The 15,923-nt window shown below is 31.8% G+C and overlaps 1 protein-coding gene across 2 annotated transcripts in view; it reads left to right on the top strand.

The window, feature by feature from the left end:
- Positions 1-15,923, top strand: part of LOC100204626 (ubiquitin carboxyl-terminal hydrolase 42) — a 182,965-nt gene that overhangs the window by 13,076 nt on the left and 153,966 nt on the right. For both annotated transcript variants that reach the window (XM_065803605.1, XM_065803606.1), the window contains exon 3: positions 13,327-13,429. In XM_065803605.1, coding sequence (XP_065659677.1) covers positions 13,327-13,429 — 103 coding nt within the window. The remainder of the gene's footprint in view (positions 1-13,326; positions 13,430-15,923) is intronic.

The raw sequence follows: 15,923 nt of genomic DNA, 5'->3' as shown, positions 1-15,923 counted from the left end.
TAATATTTGTAGTCTTTGAAGTAACTCTTCTTCTGTTTAGTCTTATCTCTTGCACAGTTCAACAGACCTACTTGCTTTTTGTGAGACTAATTTCAGTTTTGCTGTCTCATCTTGTGATCTTAGTGTTGATGGTTATCTTCCTTTAATATGTAAAGACTCCAGTAGTCACATGCTTGGTCTGGGCATTTACATTCGTAAGAATCCACCCATTTATCAAGAAACTAAGTTTGAATCCACAGACTATTCTTTTATGTGCTTTTGTTTAGCACCACTTCATTCTATTGCTTTTCTCTTTGTTCTATATTGCTCTTCTTCATCTCAAGACTGCACTCTTTTCGATGTTATTTCTGATCAGATTGACCAAGTCCTTTCTCTTTATCCTTCAGCCAATATTGTTGTTGTTGGTGACTTTAATGCTCATTAAACTAAATGGCTAAGTTCTAGTGTCAGTGACTCTGTAGGTGAAAAAGCTCACAACTTTTGCCTTTCTCAATCTCTAACTCAAATAGCCAACTTTCCAAGACAATCCAAATCATTTTCCTTCTCTACTCGACTTATTTCTTGTTTCTGATCCTAGTCAGTGCTCAGTTTCTCCACATTTACTGTTAGGTGCTTCTGATCACGATTTGATCTCTCTAAAACTATTATCCCATTTTCTTCTTCATCAGAATCTTCTTATCATCGTACCTTTTACAACAACCTTTAAGCTTACTGGGACCAACTAACTGGGACTCTTTTCGTGATTTTCTTCGCAATGGCCCTTGGGTAGAAATCTTTTGTCTTCCTGCTAAAAAATGTGATTCTTATGTAAATTCTTGGATTCAGACTGGCATGGAATCTTTTATTCGCTCTCAACAATTTTAAGTCCAGCCTCACTCTTTCTCCAGAAAGCAGGCGTCCATTATTAAAGCTGGTGTTCATTATTGCTAGAAACTATTGTAAAAAAGTTTTGTATAACGCCAAAGCCCGCTATTTTCAGGTCACGAAATCTCCTATTTCATCTCAAAAATTAGGCTCTTGTGACTTCTGGAGAATCTTTAACAGTATCTATATTAGGAGTAAATCTGTTGTTCCACCTCTCTTGTATGGTTCAGATTCTGTCACCTCACTAAAGACAAATCTGAATAGTTTGCTAAGAACTTTTCATCAATATTATCTCTTGATTCCACTAGTTGTGTTCTATCTGATTTAGCCGACAAACATGTTGATCCATTGCTTGACATTTGTATTACTCCAGCTTCTGTTACTAAAGTGATTTCCTGCTTAAAATCTTCTACAGCTTGTGGTCCGGACAATATACATGTTATAGTCTTGCAGAAGTGTTTTCCAGAGCTGTCGTCTAAACTTTTAAAACTATTTAGCAAGTGCCTATCAGAGTCTTGTTTTGCAGCACACTGGAAAGCGGCATCTGTTATCCCTATTATCAAAAATACTGGAGAGCGATCTGACTTGTGTAGCTATCTTTCCATTAGTCTTCTTCCTATCATAAGCAAGGTTTTTGAATCTTTAGTTAACAACACTTTATCTCTCATGTTGAATCTAATAATCTTGAATCTTACTTTCTGATTATCAATATGGATTTTGATCTTCTTGTTCTACAGCTGATTTGCTAACAGTAATAACTGATAAGTTTTATCGTGCACAAGATAGAGGTGGACAGGTTAAGGCTATTGCTCTTGACATTTCAAAAGCTTTTGATAAAGTTTGGCATGCTGGTCTTCTCCATAAGCTTTTTTCTTATGGTGTATCAGGTAACATCTTTGAGATTATTGAATCCTTTCAATGGGCAGCACTCTTTTTAATTTCCTGTAACTTCAGAGGTTCCTCAAGGTTCTATCTTAAGGTTCTATTTTAATTTCCTGTAACTTCAGAGGTTCCTCAAGGTTCTATCCTTGGTCCTATACTCTTTTTTACATTAATGATCTTCCAGATATTCTCACATCTAAGGTGGCATTGTTTGCTGATGATACTACCATTTATTTTTGCCTTGAAAGCCAACACCTTCTGATTGCTTGGAGGGGCCATTTGAGCTTGAAAATGATCTCACTTCTGCTACAGCCTAGGGCTCATAATAGATGATGAACTTTAACTCAGAGAAAACTCAATCAGGTAATCTTTATCGCAATAATGTACATTTTTCTATATTTATAAATGGTAATGTACTTGATGAGTCATCTACCCTTCCTCTACCCTTAAGGCGCAAAAACGCATTGTGAACATAGGTGGACTTGCTCTTGCAGCCAACCTTCAACCATTATTACAACTTTATAATGTTGCTTCTCTTTCTTTTTTCTATAAGTACTATAATGGACACTGTTCTAAAGAGCTTGCGTCTCTTTTACCATCTACTAAAATTCATTCTCGTGTTACTTTTCATTCTATTACGTCTCATCCTTTACTGTGACTGTTCCTAAAATTTTTTATTTGTCCAGTTTTTTTCCTCGAACATCAATTCGCTTCCTTTATCTTGTTTTTCAAATTCATATAATTTTCAATATTTGAAGTCGTCTGTCAATCATCATTTTGCTCTATAAACTTCATTTTTTCTCTCCCAGTAACTTCCAACTCTAATAGTGGTTGCTTGTTGGAAATGAAGATATTGAAAAAAAAAAAAAAAAAAAAAGAAAAAAAAAAAAAGTATATATATATGTATAGACTTCGGCAGTTTGCAAATGAGTGCAAGAGCAACAAATAGCCCGTCTAAAATAAACTTGAAAGGATAAGTGAGCCACCCGCCTAGATAATCTTGCGCAGGCTTTTTTTCTAGATATTTAAATTATTATTTTTTGATGATAATTTCTGATAATTCTAATGAATTTTTATTTTGTTTATTCTTCATTCAGGAATAGTATTTGTTTTTTTATCGATAAAAAGGCAGAAAGACAGGCATTTAAAAAACTTTTCTGTTTTATCTTAACGTTTTCATTTAATCAATTTATATATTATTTTTATATTTATTTAACTATTTAGTTATTTAAACTAATATGTGAAAATATAAAAATGCTATAACAAGCCTTCCTGGAAAGTGTGTGCTGTCGCATGCCTTGTTCGTACATGTTCAAAATAATTTTTTTAGACATGAATAATAACAGTTTGCATTTTTTAACTTTTAAAGCATTTCAATAATTTACGGCAAAAAGCTAAACCTATCTACTGAGAAAAAAAACAACCAATATTAAAAAAGGATACAAAATTGTAATGAAATATCAAATTTAAATAGACTAGAAAAATTTAATAATTAAAAAAAGAATATATAAGAAAAAAAAGTTTTATAAAATTTTTACAACTTACATATTTTTTTAAGATGGCTGGTATTTTTAGCTACAGCATTTTATACAAGTTTAGGAAAAAAACATTTTACAAAAACAATTTTTTTATTTTAAAACAACAATTGGAAGTTTTAATATGCAATTTATTTGCGGTTTTTATGAAACTTATTTGCTGTGTACTCTAACTTTTTAAAATTGTTTTTTAGCACATGTTAATTTGTTATAAAAGAATTTTTTCAAACTTTAAACTTCAAGTTTTAAACTTGAAGTTTGAAGTTTTGTTTGAAGTTTTTTTATCTATGTTAAAATTATATCATTTTTTATCTATGTTGAAATAATATCAAGAGTGAGGAGTTTTTAAAAAATAACTAAATCATCAATATATTTAACATTTTTTTACCAAAAAGTTTATGTTATGCGCAGTCTTTATTTTGCCCATGTAAACTGACTTACGCAAGTGTGAATAACTCTTAGCCATGGGCGTCTGCAAAAAATTTTTTAAAGAAAGGAGGGGGGGGGGTTAGCATTAATACTTTCAGTGATTTTCTAATTTTGTCAGATCAGGTTATCCTGCTACTGGTAACATGTAACCCAGTACAATCTGCTTCATGTCCTGCTGCCTTGTAGGATACGCCTTTTGAGGCAAAGGCTACGAGATGCCAACTCCGATTTAAAACACCCCCTGCCTTGGGGCTCTTGGTTGAGTAAAGGCTAGAGATGGTGTCTCGATAAAAATACTCATCTTGGGCAGATGTTAAATGCACCCAGCTACTGTCTTGTAGAAGGCCTCCTAGGCAAAGACTTAAGGGGTAAACAGATTCTATCTGTTGACCAGTCTCGCACCCCTTCTTCATCTATTAGGCTGGCGCAGATGTATTTTTAATACATTGTTTCCAGTTTAGGATGTTGAATGCTGGATCTTCTTGACTCAATGCATGGGTTTGCTTGTGTCACTGTTTTTATGACTAAGCAACTCCTTCTATTATCTCCTTATGAGGGTACAGCTCTAAAACTCAGTTTTATGGTTCTGAGGCCGGCTGGTAGTCAGGTTTCCCGAACTCTGTGGTAGCTCTCAGAGAGGCTGATTCCATCAACAGCTGAAAAATATCAAAGTACTAACAGTGCCATGTTGCGCATGGATGGTGTCCCTGTTTGTACTCTTGGTGTGCATTGCGGAGGCCACATTTGGAGCCCTTTGTTACGGCTTAGGGTTTATTAGTAGTAATGAGGCAATGGCTTGGGCTATTAAACGGTGTTCTGAGTACTATCTATGCTTTGAGTCAAGTTCTTCAATCCAATTTAAAAATGAATAAAGTACCAAAAACTATAAAACACAAAAAACCATCATCATCACCAAGTTCTCTAAACCTATCATTCACTAATATTCGTGGTCTTCGAAGTAACTTTTCTTCTGTTGAGTCTTATCTCTTGCAAAGTTCACCAGACCTACTTGCTCTTTGTGAGACTAATTTGAGTTCGGCTGTCTCATCTTGTGATCTTAGTGTTGATGGTTATCTTCCTCTGATTCGTAAAGACTCCAATAGTCACATGCTTGGCCTGGGCATTTACATTCGTAAGAATTCACCTGTTTGTCGTGAAACTAGATTTGAATCCACAGACTATTCTTTCATGTGCTTTCGTTTAGCACCACTTCGCTCTATTGCCTTTCTCTTTGTTCTATATCGCTCTCCTTCATCTCAAGACTGCACTCTTTTTGATGTTATTTCTGATCATATTGACCAAGCCCTCTCTCTTTATCCATCAGCTAATATAGTTGTTGTCGGTGACTTTAATGCTCACCACTCTGAATGGCTTGGCTCTAGTGTCAGTGACTCTGCAGGCATTAAAGCCCACAACTTTTGCCTTTCTCAATCCCTAACTCAAATAGTCAACTTTCCAACTCGCTTTCCTGACAACCCTAATCATTTACCTTCTCTACTCGACTTATGTCTTGTTTCTGATCCTAGTCAGTGCTCAGTTTCTCCGCATTCACCCTTAGGTTCTTCTGATCACAGTTTGATCTCTCTAAAACTAATATATCATTCTTCTTCATCACCTGAATCCCCCTATTACCGAACCTCTTTCAACTACAGTAAAGCTGACTGGGATTCTTTCCGTGACTTTCTTCGTGATGGCCCTTTGGTAGAAATCTTTCAACTTCCTGTCAACAAATGTGCTTCTTACATAACTTCGTGGATTCAGGCTGGCATGGAATCTTTTATTCCCTCTCGACGATTCCAGGTCAAGCCTCACTCTCCTTCATGGTTTTCCTCACACTGTGCTGCTGCGATTGCCAATCGAAACCGTTACTTCCATATTTATCAGCAAAACAATTCTCCAGAAGTGTTGTCCGGAGCTGTCGTCTATACTCTCAAAACTATTCAACAAGTGCTTATTAGAGTCTTGTTTTCCAGCCTGCTGGAAAGCCGCATCTGTTATCCCTATCTTCAAAAATTCTGGAGAGCGATCTGATTTGTCTAACTACCGTCCCATAAGTCTTCTTCCTATCATAAGCAAGGTTTTTGAATCTTTAATTAACAAACACTTAATTTCTCATCTTGAATCTAATAACTTACTTTCTGACCATCAATATGGATTTCGATCTTCTCGTTCTACAGCTGATTTGCTAACAGTAATAACTGACAGGTTTTATCGTGCATTAGATGAAGGTGGAGAGGTTAAAGCCATCGCTCTTGACATTTCAAAAGCGTTTGATAAAGTTTGGCATGCTGGTCTTCTCCATAAGCTTTCTTCTTATGGTGTATCCGGCAACATCTTTAAGATCATTGAATCCTTCCTTTTCAATCGTAGCATAAAAGTTGTCCTCGATGGACAACACTCTTCTTCTTATTCTGTAACTTCAGGGGTTCCTCAAGGTTCTATCCTTGGCCCTATACTCTTTTTAATTTACATTAACGATCTTCCAGATATTCTCACATCTAAGGTGGCATTGTTTGCTGATGACACTACCATTTATTCTTGTCGTGATAAGAAACCAACACCCTCTGATTGCTTGGAGGGGGCATTTGAGCTTGAAAAGGATCTCACTTCTGCTACAGCATGGGGCTCACAGTGGCTGGTGAACTTTAATTCAGATAAAACTCAATTTTTTTCAGCCAATCGTTATCGCAATAATTTAGATCTTCCTATATTTATGAACGGTGATGTACTCGATGAGTCACCTACTCTTCATCTTCTAGGATTAACTCTTACTTCCAATCTTTCTTGGAAACCATATATCAAATCAGTTGCAAAATTAGCATCTGCTAAGGTTGCATCTCTTTATCGAGCTCGCCACTTTCTTACTCTGGATTCTATTCTCTATCTCTATAAATCTCAAATCCGGCCTTCTATGGAATACTGTTGCCATATCTGGGGCGGATCTTCTAATGATGCCCTTTCTCTTTTAGACAATGTGCAAAAACGCATTGTAAACATAGTTGGACCTGCTCTTGCAGCCAACCTTCAACCATTATCACATCGTCGTAATGTTGCTTCTCTTTCTCTTTTCTACAAATACTATAATGGGCACTGCTCTAAAGAGCTAGCGTCTCTTGTGCCATCTACTAAAATTCATTCTCGTGTTACTCGTCATTCAATTAAGTGTCATCTTTTTTCTGTGACTGTTCCTAAGTGCTCCAAAAACGCTTATTCGTCTAGTTTTTTTCCTCGAACATCAGTTCTTTGGAATTCGCTTCCTTCATCTTGCTTTCCTGATTCGTATAATTTGCAATCTTTTAAATCGTCTGTCAATCATTATCTTGCTCTACAATCTTCATCTTTTCTCTTACAGTAACTTCCAACTTTAATTAGTGGCTGCTTGCAGCCTTGTTGGAAGCGAAGATGTTTAAAAAAAAAAAAAAAAAAAAAAAAAAAAATTTAGTTGTAATTTACTGAAGGTATTTTACGGTGAACGGACAGACAGTACACTGTAGTAAATAATGCCGTTCTATAGCATCGATTTTTTTATTGACACATATTTGTATGTATATAGTGAACAGGCGATTTCATGTAGAAATATCCAAGGCATTTAACTCTTAAATTTGTTGATTTTTGCATCACTCAAAGATTTTAATAAGTTATGAACATCCTTAAAATTCCAACTGTTTTCAAAGATAAAACTATGTTGTCCTGAATAATTTAATTAGAGTTGTTACACAGAATTGGTGAAAGGTCTTTTCTTAAACAGAAAATAAAAATGTTTAAATTAACTTAAATTAAAGTTTTTGAAATTTACATAAATTATGAAAAATCAAATGAAAAAAAAACTCTTAGGTGCTCTTTTTTGCTGTTTCTGTTTTCTTGGTTGTTTTGTAAATTTCGATCCTTATTTTCAAAAATTTATTAAAGTTTCATTAAGATTGAGTTGAATTGTAAAAAATGCAGATATATAGCTCAATTTTTCAAGACAAGTTGTGTTGATTAGTTCAGTTAAAATTATCACAAAGAATTGAATTGTGGTCTTTCCTAAAGCAGAAGTAAAAAAAATTATCAATTTTTCTTAAATTTATTTCTTATAAAAAATTTTCATATTTATCAAATTGAGACAAATAAACTAGAAGACAAACAAAGCACTTGTAAAAAAATGTATTAGAAATGCAAAAAATAAAACTAAAAAATCAAAAAATATTCAAAATCTACAAATTAATTCAAAGTTCATATTTCCTGTTTTATAAGTAATCAATTTAAGTAAATTTGACCACGTTTTTCTGTTTAAGTAAAGACTCTCTAATTTTTTGTTAAACCTCTTATTAAATTATTCAGGACATCATAAAATACAACAGAACAACTAAAAAAAAAAAAAAAAAATTTAACTAAATAAAATTAATCTTGATTGGGCAACGAAAATAATTTTATATGAATCTGTGTTCTCCAGATGGCATTCAAACAATATAATACAATATAGTACAATAGCACACACATTTGTTATACCTGTTTCTGGGAGAATCTATATTATCTATAAGAGAGACGAGAACACATAAAGCAAATTGAGAAAGTAGTAACAAGTTTATGGCATAATAAATTAAATTTTCCACATTTATCAAATCTCCCAAGCAAAACTGGATCAAGTGCTGAAGGCATGCAATAAATATATAAAACTAAGAAAATACAATCTATTGAATGAATTTTTTGACCGAATGAGAAAAAAATTCATTCAATGGATTGTATTTTCTTAGTTTTATATATTTCTTATAAAAAGATGGCGAATGGCTCTGCAGTTAGGAAAAGAGAATGTATCATCTTCAGATTAAAAGCAAAGGATAGGTCGGGTATACAACTGGAAAACTGCTAATTCAAAAACTATCTATCATTCCAAAAGAGGAAAAATGTCCTTGAAGCCTACTTCGACATCTGTAACAACAACAACAGCAACGTCAACTTCCGAATCCCAGTCTGAAGGAGAATATCTGAATAAGGTCTGAAGATTCAGAAGAACAGTCCACAAGTACCAGCAAGAACTACAACAAAACCAAAACTGCAACCAAATTAGTAATGTTTTCAAATTTATCAACCAGCAAAGCAGCAACCATTTGTTGACAGTTGTCTCAAGATGGCGTCAACATTCAGACACCTTCACATTCTAGTATATTTAGACCAACTATTAAAGAAGAAATGAAGAAAACACTATTGCTGGTCACAGCACTTTGATAGTAAACATATTAGTTAACAAGAATATCAAGTTTTAGTGTTAAAGAATAAACAAAGAGAAGTTAAGTTATCTGCCAGACAAAAAAGCATCATGTTCTTGACCAAGTAGTATCTGTTATCTGAATATCCAGGAAATATTGTAAAGAACTAAGAACAGCTCAGGAAGAATTTCAATAATGGTAAATAAGTGATTACTAAAACAGCATGATGATGCAATGATATGAAATTTCTATTTCATTTAACTCAGGTATTCCTCTTTTTAAACGATCTGGAGTATTTTCGAAAATGAAGTTTCAGAAAATACCTAAATTAAATAATGCAAGATGTAATTCCTGAGCAATACTAGCTCTTTTGGCGTTTATTCTTCTACCGGAGAGAAGAGACTCACTACTCGACATTTTTAGATTCATCTCTTATAGATGGGCGGACCATTCGTTTACTGACCGAATGTACAATGCAGATGATCATTGGAATCTATGTAGTACCTTGCATGCTCATGGAAAAATATTAAACTCAGTGAAAAAGTTTTGGAATCAGAAGCCATCCAGACTGGAAATTTCCAGAACAAATCAGTATGTAGAATGAGAAATCAAAAAGAACCATTTAGAGCAGTTTTAAGGGTCAATAGGATCATCAAATAACTTTTCAATTATTTAGTATTTTCAAATCTTATATGTGACTATAAAAAAAAAAGCTTAAAAGAGTTAATAATTTGCATCAGCTGCCTTATGAACATATTACATGTTATAATATATATTATAATAATTTGTATATGTTTTGTATGTTTTTGAATTAATAACAATCCCTCTTTTTTAGAAATACAATTAAGCACTCACCAAAGATAATGATTAAAAGTAGTTTTTGCTTCATTTTGCGATTTCATTATTTGTCAGATTTATCCATCTTCCTCTAAGGCAGCTCTGAAAGCAGAGAATGAGTTTGTAAAAGATTTTGCAGCTAAAATAAACTTCATTTTTACTTTTTACCTAGTACTTATTTGTCATTCTTTTGAAATCAGTACTATAACACACATAGGCATGGAATTACTGTCAAGATAAAAAAAAAATTTCCTCAGAAAATTTTTGTACTAGGTCTTATGGTACTAGGTATATGCATGGAGATGGTTTTCACAAATTTTTAAAATATTTTTTGATGTCCGAGAAAGTTATTGCCATTTTAACATTTCAGTCAAAACCCTAAAATGCAGAAAATATTTATTTCCTTTATTTTTAAAACAAAGTTTCCAAATTGATAAAAGTTCTAAGTAAAATAGTTTTCTTGGCTTCCAGTCAAGAGCAAAACAATAATAATAAAAATTTATGGTTTTAGGAAAAAAAAAAAAAAGTCAACTTTTGTGTTTTTTAACATTCATAATTTTGCATTTGTCATTTCTGTGAAAAGCCAGACTTGCAGTAGCGCATAAATATTTGTTGTCCAAATATATTGTCACAATGCCTAATAAGACTTTATCACACACTGAAAATTGTGCTCAAGTAAAAAGGAACAGATATGGAGCCAACTAGAAGAGACTTTTACCGCTATTAGAGTTGGAAGAAAAAAGATGAAGTTTGTAGAGCAAGATAACGATTAACAGACAACTTAAAAGATTGCAAATTATACGAATCAGGAAAGCAAGTTGAAGGAAGCGAATTCCAAAGAACTGATGTTCGAGGAAAAAAACTAGACAAATAAGAGTTTTTGGAGCATTTAGGAACAGTCACAGAAAAAAGACGAGACTTAATTGAATGACGAGTAACACGAGAATGAATTTTAGTAGATGGCACAAGAGACGCTAGCTCTTTAGAGCAGTGCCCATTGTAGTATTTGTAGAAAAGAGAAAGAGAAGCAACTTTACGACGATGTGATAATAGTTTACAATGCGTTTTTTCCCAGGCCAAGCATGTGACTATTGGAGTCTTTGCAAGGTAAAGGAAGATAACCATTAACACTAAGATCACAAGATGAGACAGTTGAACTCAAATTAGTTTCACAAAGAGCAAGTAGGTCAGGTGAACTTTGCAAGAGATAAGACTCAACAGAAGAAAAGTTACTTCGAAGACCACCAATATTAGTGAATGATAGGTACAGAGAACTTGGTGATGATGATGGTTTAAAGAACTTGACTCAAAACATAGATAGTACTCAGTACACTGTTTAATAGCCCAAGCAATTGCCTCATTACTATTAATAAACCCTAAGCTGTAACAAAGGGCTCCAAATGTGGTCTTGACAATGCACACCAAAAGTACAGGGACACCATCCATGCGCAACATGACACTGTTAATACTTTGATATTTTTCAGCGGTTGATGGAATCAGCCTCTCTGAGAGCTACCACGGAGTTCAGAAAACCTGACTACCAGCCTGCCTCAGAACCATAAAACTGAGTTTTAGAGCTGTACCCTCATTAGGAGATAATAGAATGAGTTGCCTAGTCATAAAAACAGAGACACAAGCAAAACTCATACATTGAGTCAAGAAGATCCAGTATTTAACATCCTAAACTGGAAATAATGTAATAAAAATACATCTGTGTCAGTTTAACATCCTAAACTGGAAATAATGTAATAAAAATCTGTGTCAGTTTAATTAGATGAAGAAGGGGTGCAAGCAATTCAACAGATAGAATCTGTATACCTCCATATTATTACCTCCATATTATTACCTAAATTTTTTTATAAGTATGGAGTGTTAAAAATAGCATGAAAAACATATTATATTTTATAAATAAAAGATATAATAAATTTAAAAAAGACAAAATAAACAGTCTTGTTTAATAGTCTTTTATTTATGAAAAAATACTTAATACAATAAAGAATAATATAATAATGTCAGAAGAAAATTTTCCCAGTAAATTTTTTTTCACCTTATTGGTAGTTCCATGTTAACAAGAAAATATCTTTAATTTTCTAATTAAACTCCATGAAGCATAATTGAAAAAGCATTTTTAATTTTGCTTGTGAATGAATTGTTCTGTTTCCAGACATCTGGGTATTGCTGCAACAGCTTTAGTATATTTCAACATTTCATGAATGTATATCATTTACACTTTTGTATGAAGCTCTATTAGTATTATTCAAGCATATGTCTAAACTTTCTGGTTTGATATTAAGGTAATTCCATATAGATGCAGTTCTTTCAATAAACTTACTTTAAGCTTTATTTTTTCTTTTTCATATAAATTTACAAAATCACTATATCCTTTACAAAATCACAATATCCTTACAAAATCACAATAGCCTTTAACTAATTAACCATTTAGCATTTGATGAATTTTTCTCAATCTTTTCTGTTAGCCAGTTATTTCGAGTTGATGCACTTGGTCATGAAGCATTTATAATTGAAAAAATTATCTAGGCACAGATCATTTAAATTTAAAGCAAAAATTGTTATTTTCTAAGATTTGTGGGAACATTGTCCGAAATAAGTGGTAAAAACAGTCAGATCTGATGCATTTGTAGTGACAAAATAATAAGAAAACCTAGAAATTTATCAAAGAATAATTTTTTTATTAATACTAACAAAACAGTTCTCTAAAAATATTATATTAAGTTATAATTTTTTTACAGCTGTTGTATATCAACTGTTCGGATTTAAATTTTTTTATTTAATTAATCTTGTTAAATCTATCTATATAAGTTGCAGCTTATCAGTATTTTTTTAGTACTACTTTAGTATTTTTTTACTTATTTTAATTTGTTATGATAAAATGCACATTATATGTTAGTGTATTACAGTTGTCAAAGTCAACCCTTGTTGATTTTACATCAATTTAAAGCCATGCATCCTTAAATTTTAGTAGTCCATGTATGTATTTAACCAGCAAAAGTATATATGTACATATACACACACACACACACACACACACACACACACACACACACACACACACACACACACACACACACACACACACACACACACACACACACACATATATATATATATATGTGTGTTCTTCTCTACAACCAAGCAAAAGTATATATTCACACACACATATATATTATCAGCCCTCAGAATTAGGAAAAATTAGGTCGGAAATAATTTGCTGACATTATTCTGTATGAGGCCGACATCAGGTCAGCTGAAAAAAGGTGAAACAAAGGTTTGACCATAAAACATAGAAATGAGGTAGGCAATTTTTTGCAGACCTCAAAAAAGGTCAGCAGGTAGTTTGGCATTGCCAAATGCCGACCCTAATATCGAGGGCTGATATTATATATATATTTTTATTTACAAAAATGTGTATTTTTTTGTGATAATTAATAATTACTATATACTGTTTAAATAAATTTTTTTGTTTAAAAAAATTTATTTAAACAGTATATAGTAATTATTAATTGCATCAATCAGCAGAAATAAAATTGCATCAATCAATATTCTAAATAAATTTTTTTCCATTTTCTCAGTTATCGGTAAAAGTTTTCGATTTGGTCGTCAAGAGGATGCTCATGAATTTTTACGTTATGTTGTTGAAGCAATTCAAAAAAGTGACTATGTTGGAAGACCAAAGTAAGCATTTCATTTTTTTTCGAGACCATTGCATTTTTGACATATGAGATTTTTGTTTATATACTAACAATACTTAAAATAATCAAATTTTTTGAATAAGGAAAACAATGCACAATGATTTTTAATTAAAGATTAAATGAGTAAATGCTTTTTGAAAATATATTTTTTATGTTGCAAGGAAAAGTACACTTTTAATAATTTTATAACTTTTTTTTTTTCTCTTCAACATTTTTGATTTCAACAAGGCTGCAAGCAACCGCTATTAGAGTTAGAAGAAAAAAGATGAAGTTTGTAGAGCAAGATAACGATTAACAGACAACTTAAAAGATTGCAAATTATACGAATCAGGAAAGCAAGTTGAAGGAAGCGATTTCCAAAGAACTGATGTTCGAGGAAAAAAACTAGACAAATAAGAGTTTTCGGAGTACTAAGGAACAGTCACTGAAAAAGGATGAGACTTAATTGAATGATGAGTAAAATGAGAATGATTTTTAGTGGATGGCACAAGAAACACTAGCTCTTTAGAGCAGTGTCCATTAAAGTATTTGTAGAAAAGAAAAAGAAAATCAATATTATGACGATGTGATAGTGATAGGAGGTTGGCTGCATAAGTAGGTCCAACTATGTTTACAATGCATTTTTGCCCAGGCCAAGCATGTGACTACTGGAGTCTCTACGAATTAAAGTAAGATAACCATCAACACTAAGATCACAATATGAGACAGCAAAACTCAAGTTAATCTCACAAAGAGCAAGTAGGTCTGGTGAACCGCGCAAGAGATAAGACTCAACAGAAAAAAAGTTACTTTGAAGACTATGAATATTAGTGAATGATAGATTTAAAGAATTTGGTGGTGACAATGGTTTTTGAGTTTTATAGTTTTTGGTGCTTTAGTCATATTTAAATTTATTAAAGAACTTGACTCAAAGCACAGATAGTACTCAGTACACTATTTAATAGTCTAAGCAATTGCTTCATCAATATTAATAAACCCTAATTCATAATAAAGGGCTCCAAGCCCTTTATTATGACTTAGAGTTTATTAATAGACACAAGACAGTGATTAATAGACACAAGGGACACAAGCAAAACCCATGCATTGAGTCAAGAAGATCCAGCGTTCAACATCCTAAACTGGAAATAATGTATTAAAAATACACCTGCACCAGCCTCATAGATGAAGAAGGGGGGGCAGTTGGCTGGTCAACAAAAAAAATCTGTTTATCCCTTAAGTCTTTGCCTAGGAGGCCTTCTACAAGACAATAGTCAGATGCATTTAACACATGCCCAACTGAGCATTTTTATTGAGACACCATCACTAACCTTTACTCAACCAAGGACCCCAAGGCAGGGGGTGTTTTAAATCTAAAGAGCAACATCAAAATAAAACTCAAAAAACTCAAACTTGAAGCAAAAATTACTTTTTGTTACGTTTTTAATTGCGTTTAAAATAAATTACTTAAAAATTTATTTTTTTGAAAGTTTTACTTGAGTTATGCACTAAAATAAAACTCAAAAAACTCAAACCTGAAGCGAAAATTACTTTTTGTTATGTTTTTAATTGCGTTTAAAATAAATTACTTAGAAATTTATCTTCTTGAAAGTTTTACTTAAGTTATGCAAAACGCTTTTACAAATTACTTTTAATGATTGTTTAATGAATAAAGATATTTTATTTAAATTATTAAAATGTGTTATATATATTTTTAAATTATATAAACATTTATTTTTTCCAAGAAGTTTAAAAAAAATTTTTTTTTTAAAATACCTTAGTCTATTTAAAATAGTAATTTTTAATCATTTAATGCTCTGATTAGTTAGTCAAGTTTAAAAAAGAATTTTTTTAAACAGTTTTTTTCAAAAATAGAAAAAAAAAAAAAATAAAGAAATTAAATCATTTTATTGCAACCGAAGATTTTATTCAACTTATTTATAATTTAAAGTTACTTAAAAAATTATCTTTTTAAAGATTTTTAGAAAGACATTGAAAAATAGTTTCAAACAAATTATTGTATTTAAATTTATCATAAAACATACCTGCATAAAAAAAAAAATTAAATATAATTTTGTTAATTTACGCAAAATACATTTATTTTAAACAATCACTATAACTCCTTTTTTATTTTTCTTATAAATAAATAAAAACTTAAGAAAAGATCAACGATTAAAAGTTATTTATAATGTATCAATTTATTTTATAGCATTTAAATAAATAAAAACTTAAGAAAAGATCAACGATTAAAAGTTATTTATAATGTAACAATTTATTTTATAGCATATAAATAAATAAAAACTTAAGAAAAGATCAACGGTTAAAAGTTATTTATAATGTAACAATTTATTTTATAGCATTTAAAAAATCAAAATAGCTATTGTCAAAAAGAAAAAGTATCATAGGCGTATCATAAGCGTAGTCAGTTACAGTGCGTAACTGCACGCCTTTCCTGCCCAAGCCTGTTTATAATAATACAAACCTTGCTAAAGATACAACAA

This window comes from Hydra vulgaris, chromosome 08, assembly GCF_038396675.1.
Source record: "Hydra vulgaris chromosome 08, alternate assembly HydraT2T_AEP".
Taxonomy (NCBI): Eukaryota; Metazoa; Cnidaria; class Hydrozoa; order Anthoathecata; family Hydridae; genus Hydra; species Hydra vulgaris.
Note: the sequence above shows the minus strand (reverse complement) of the source record. Positions and strands in the feature narration are given on the sequence as shown.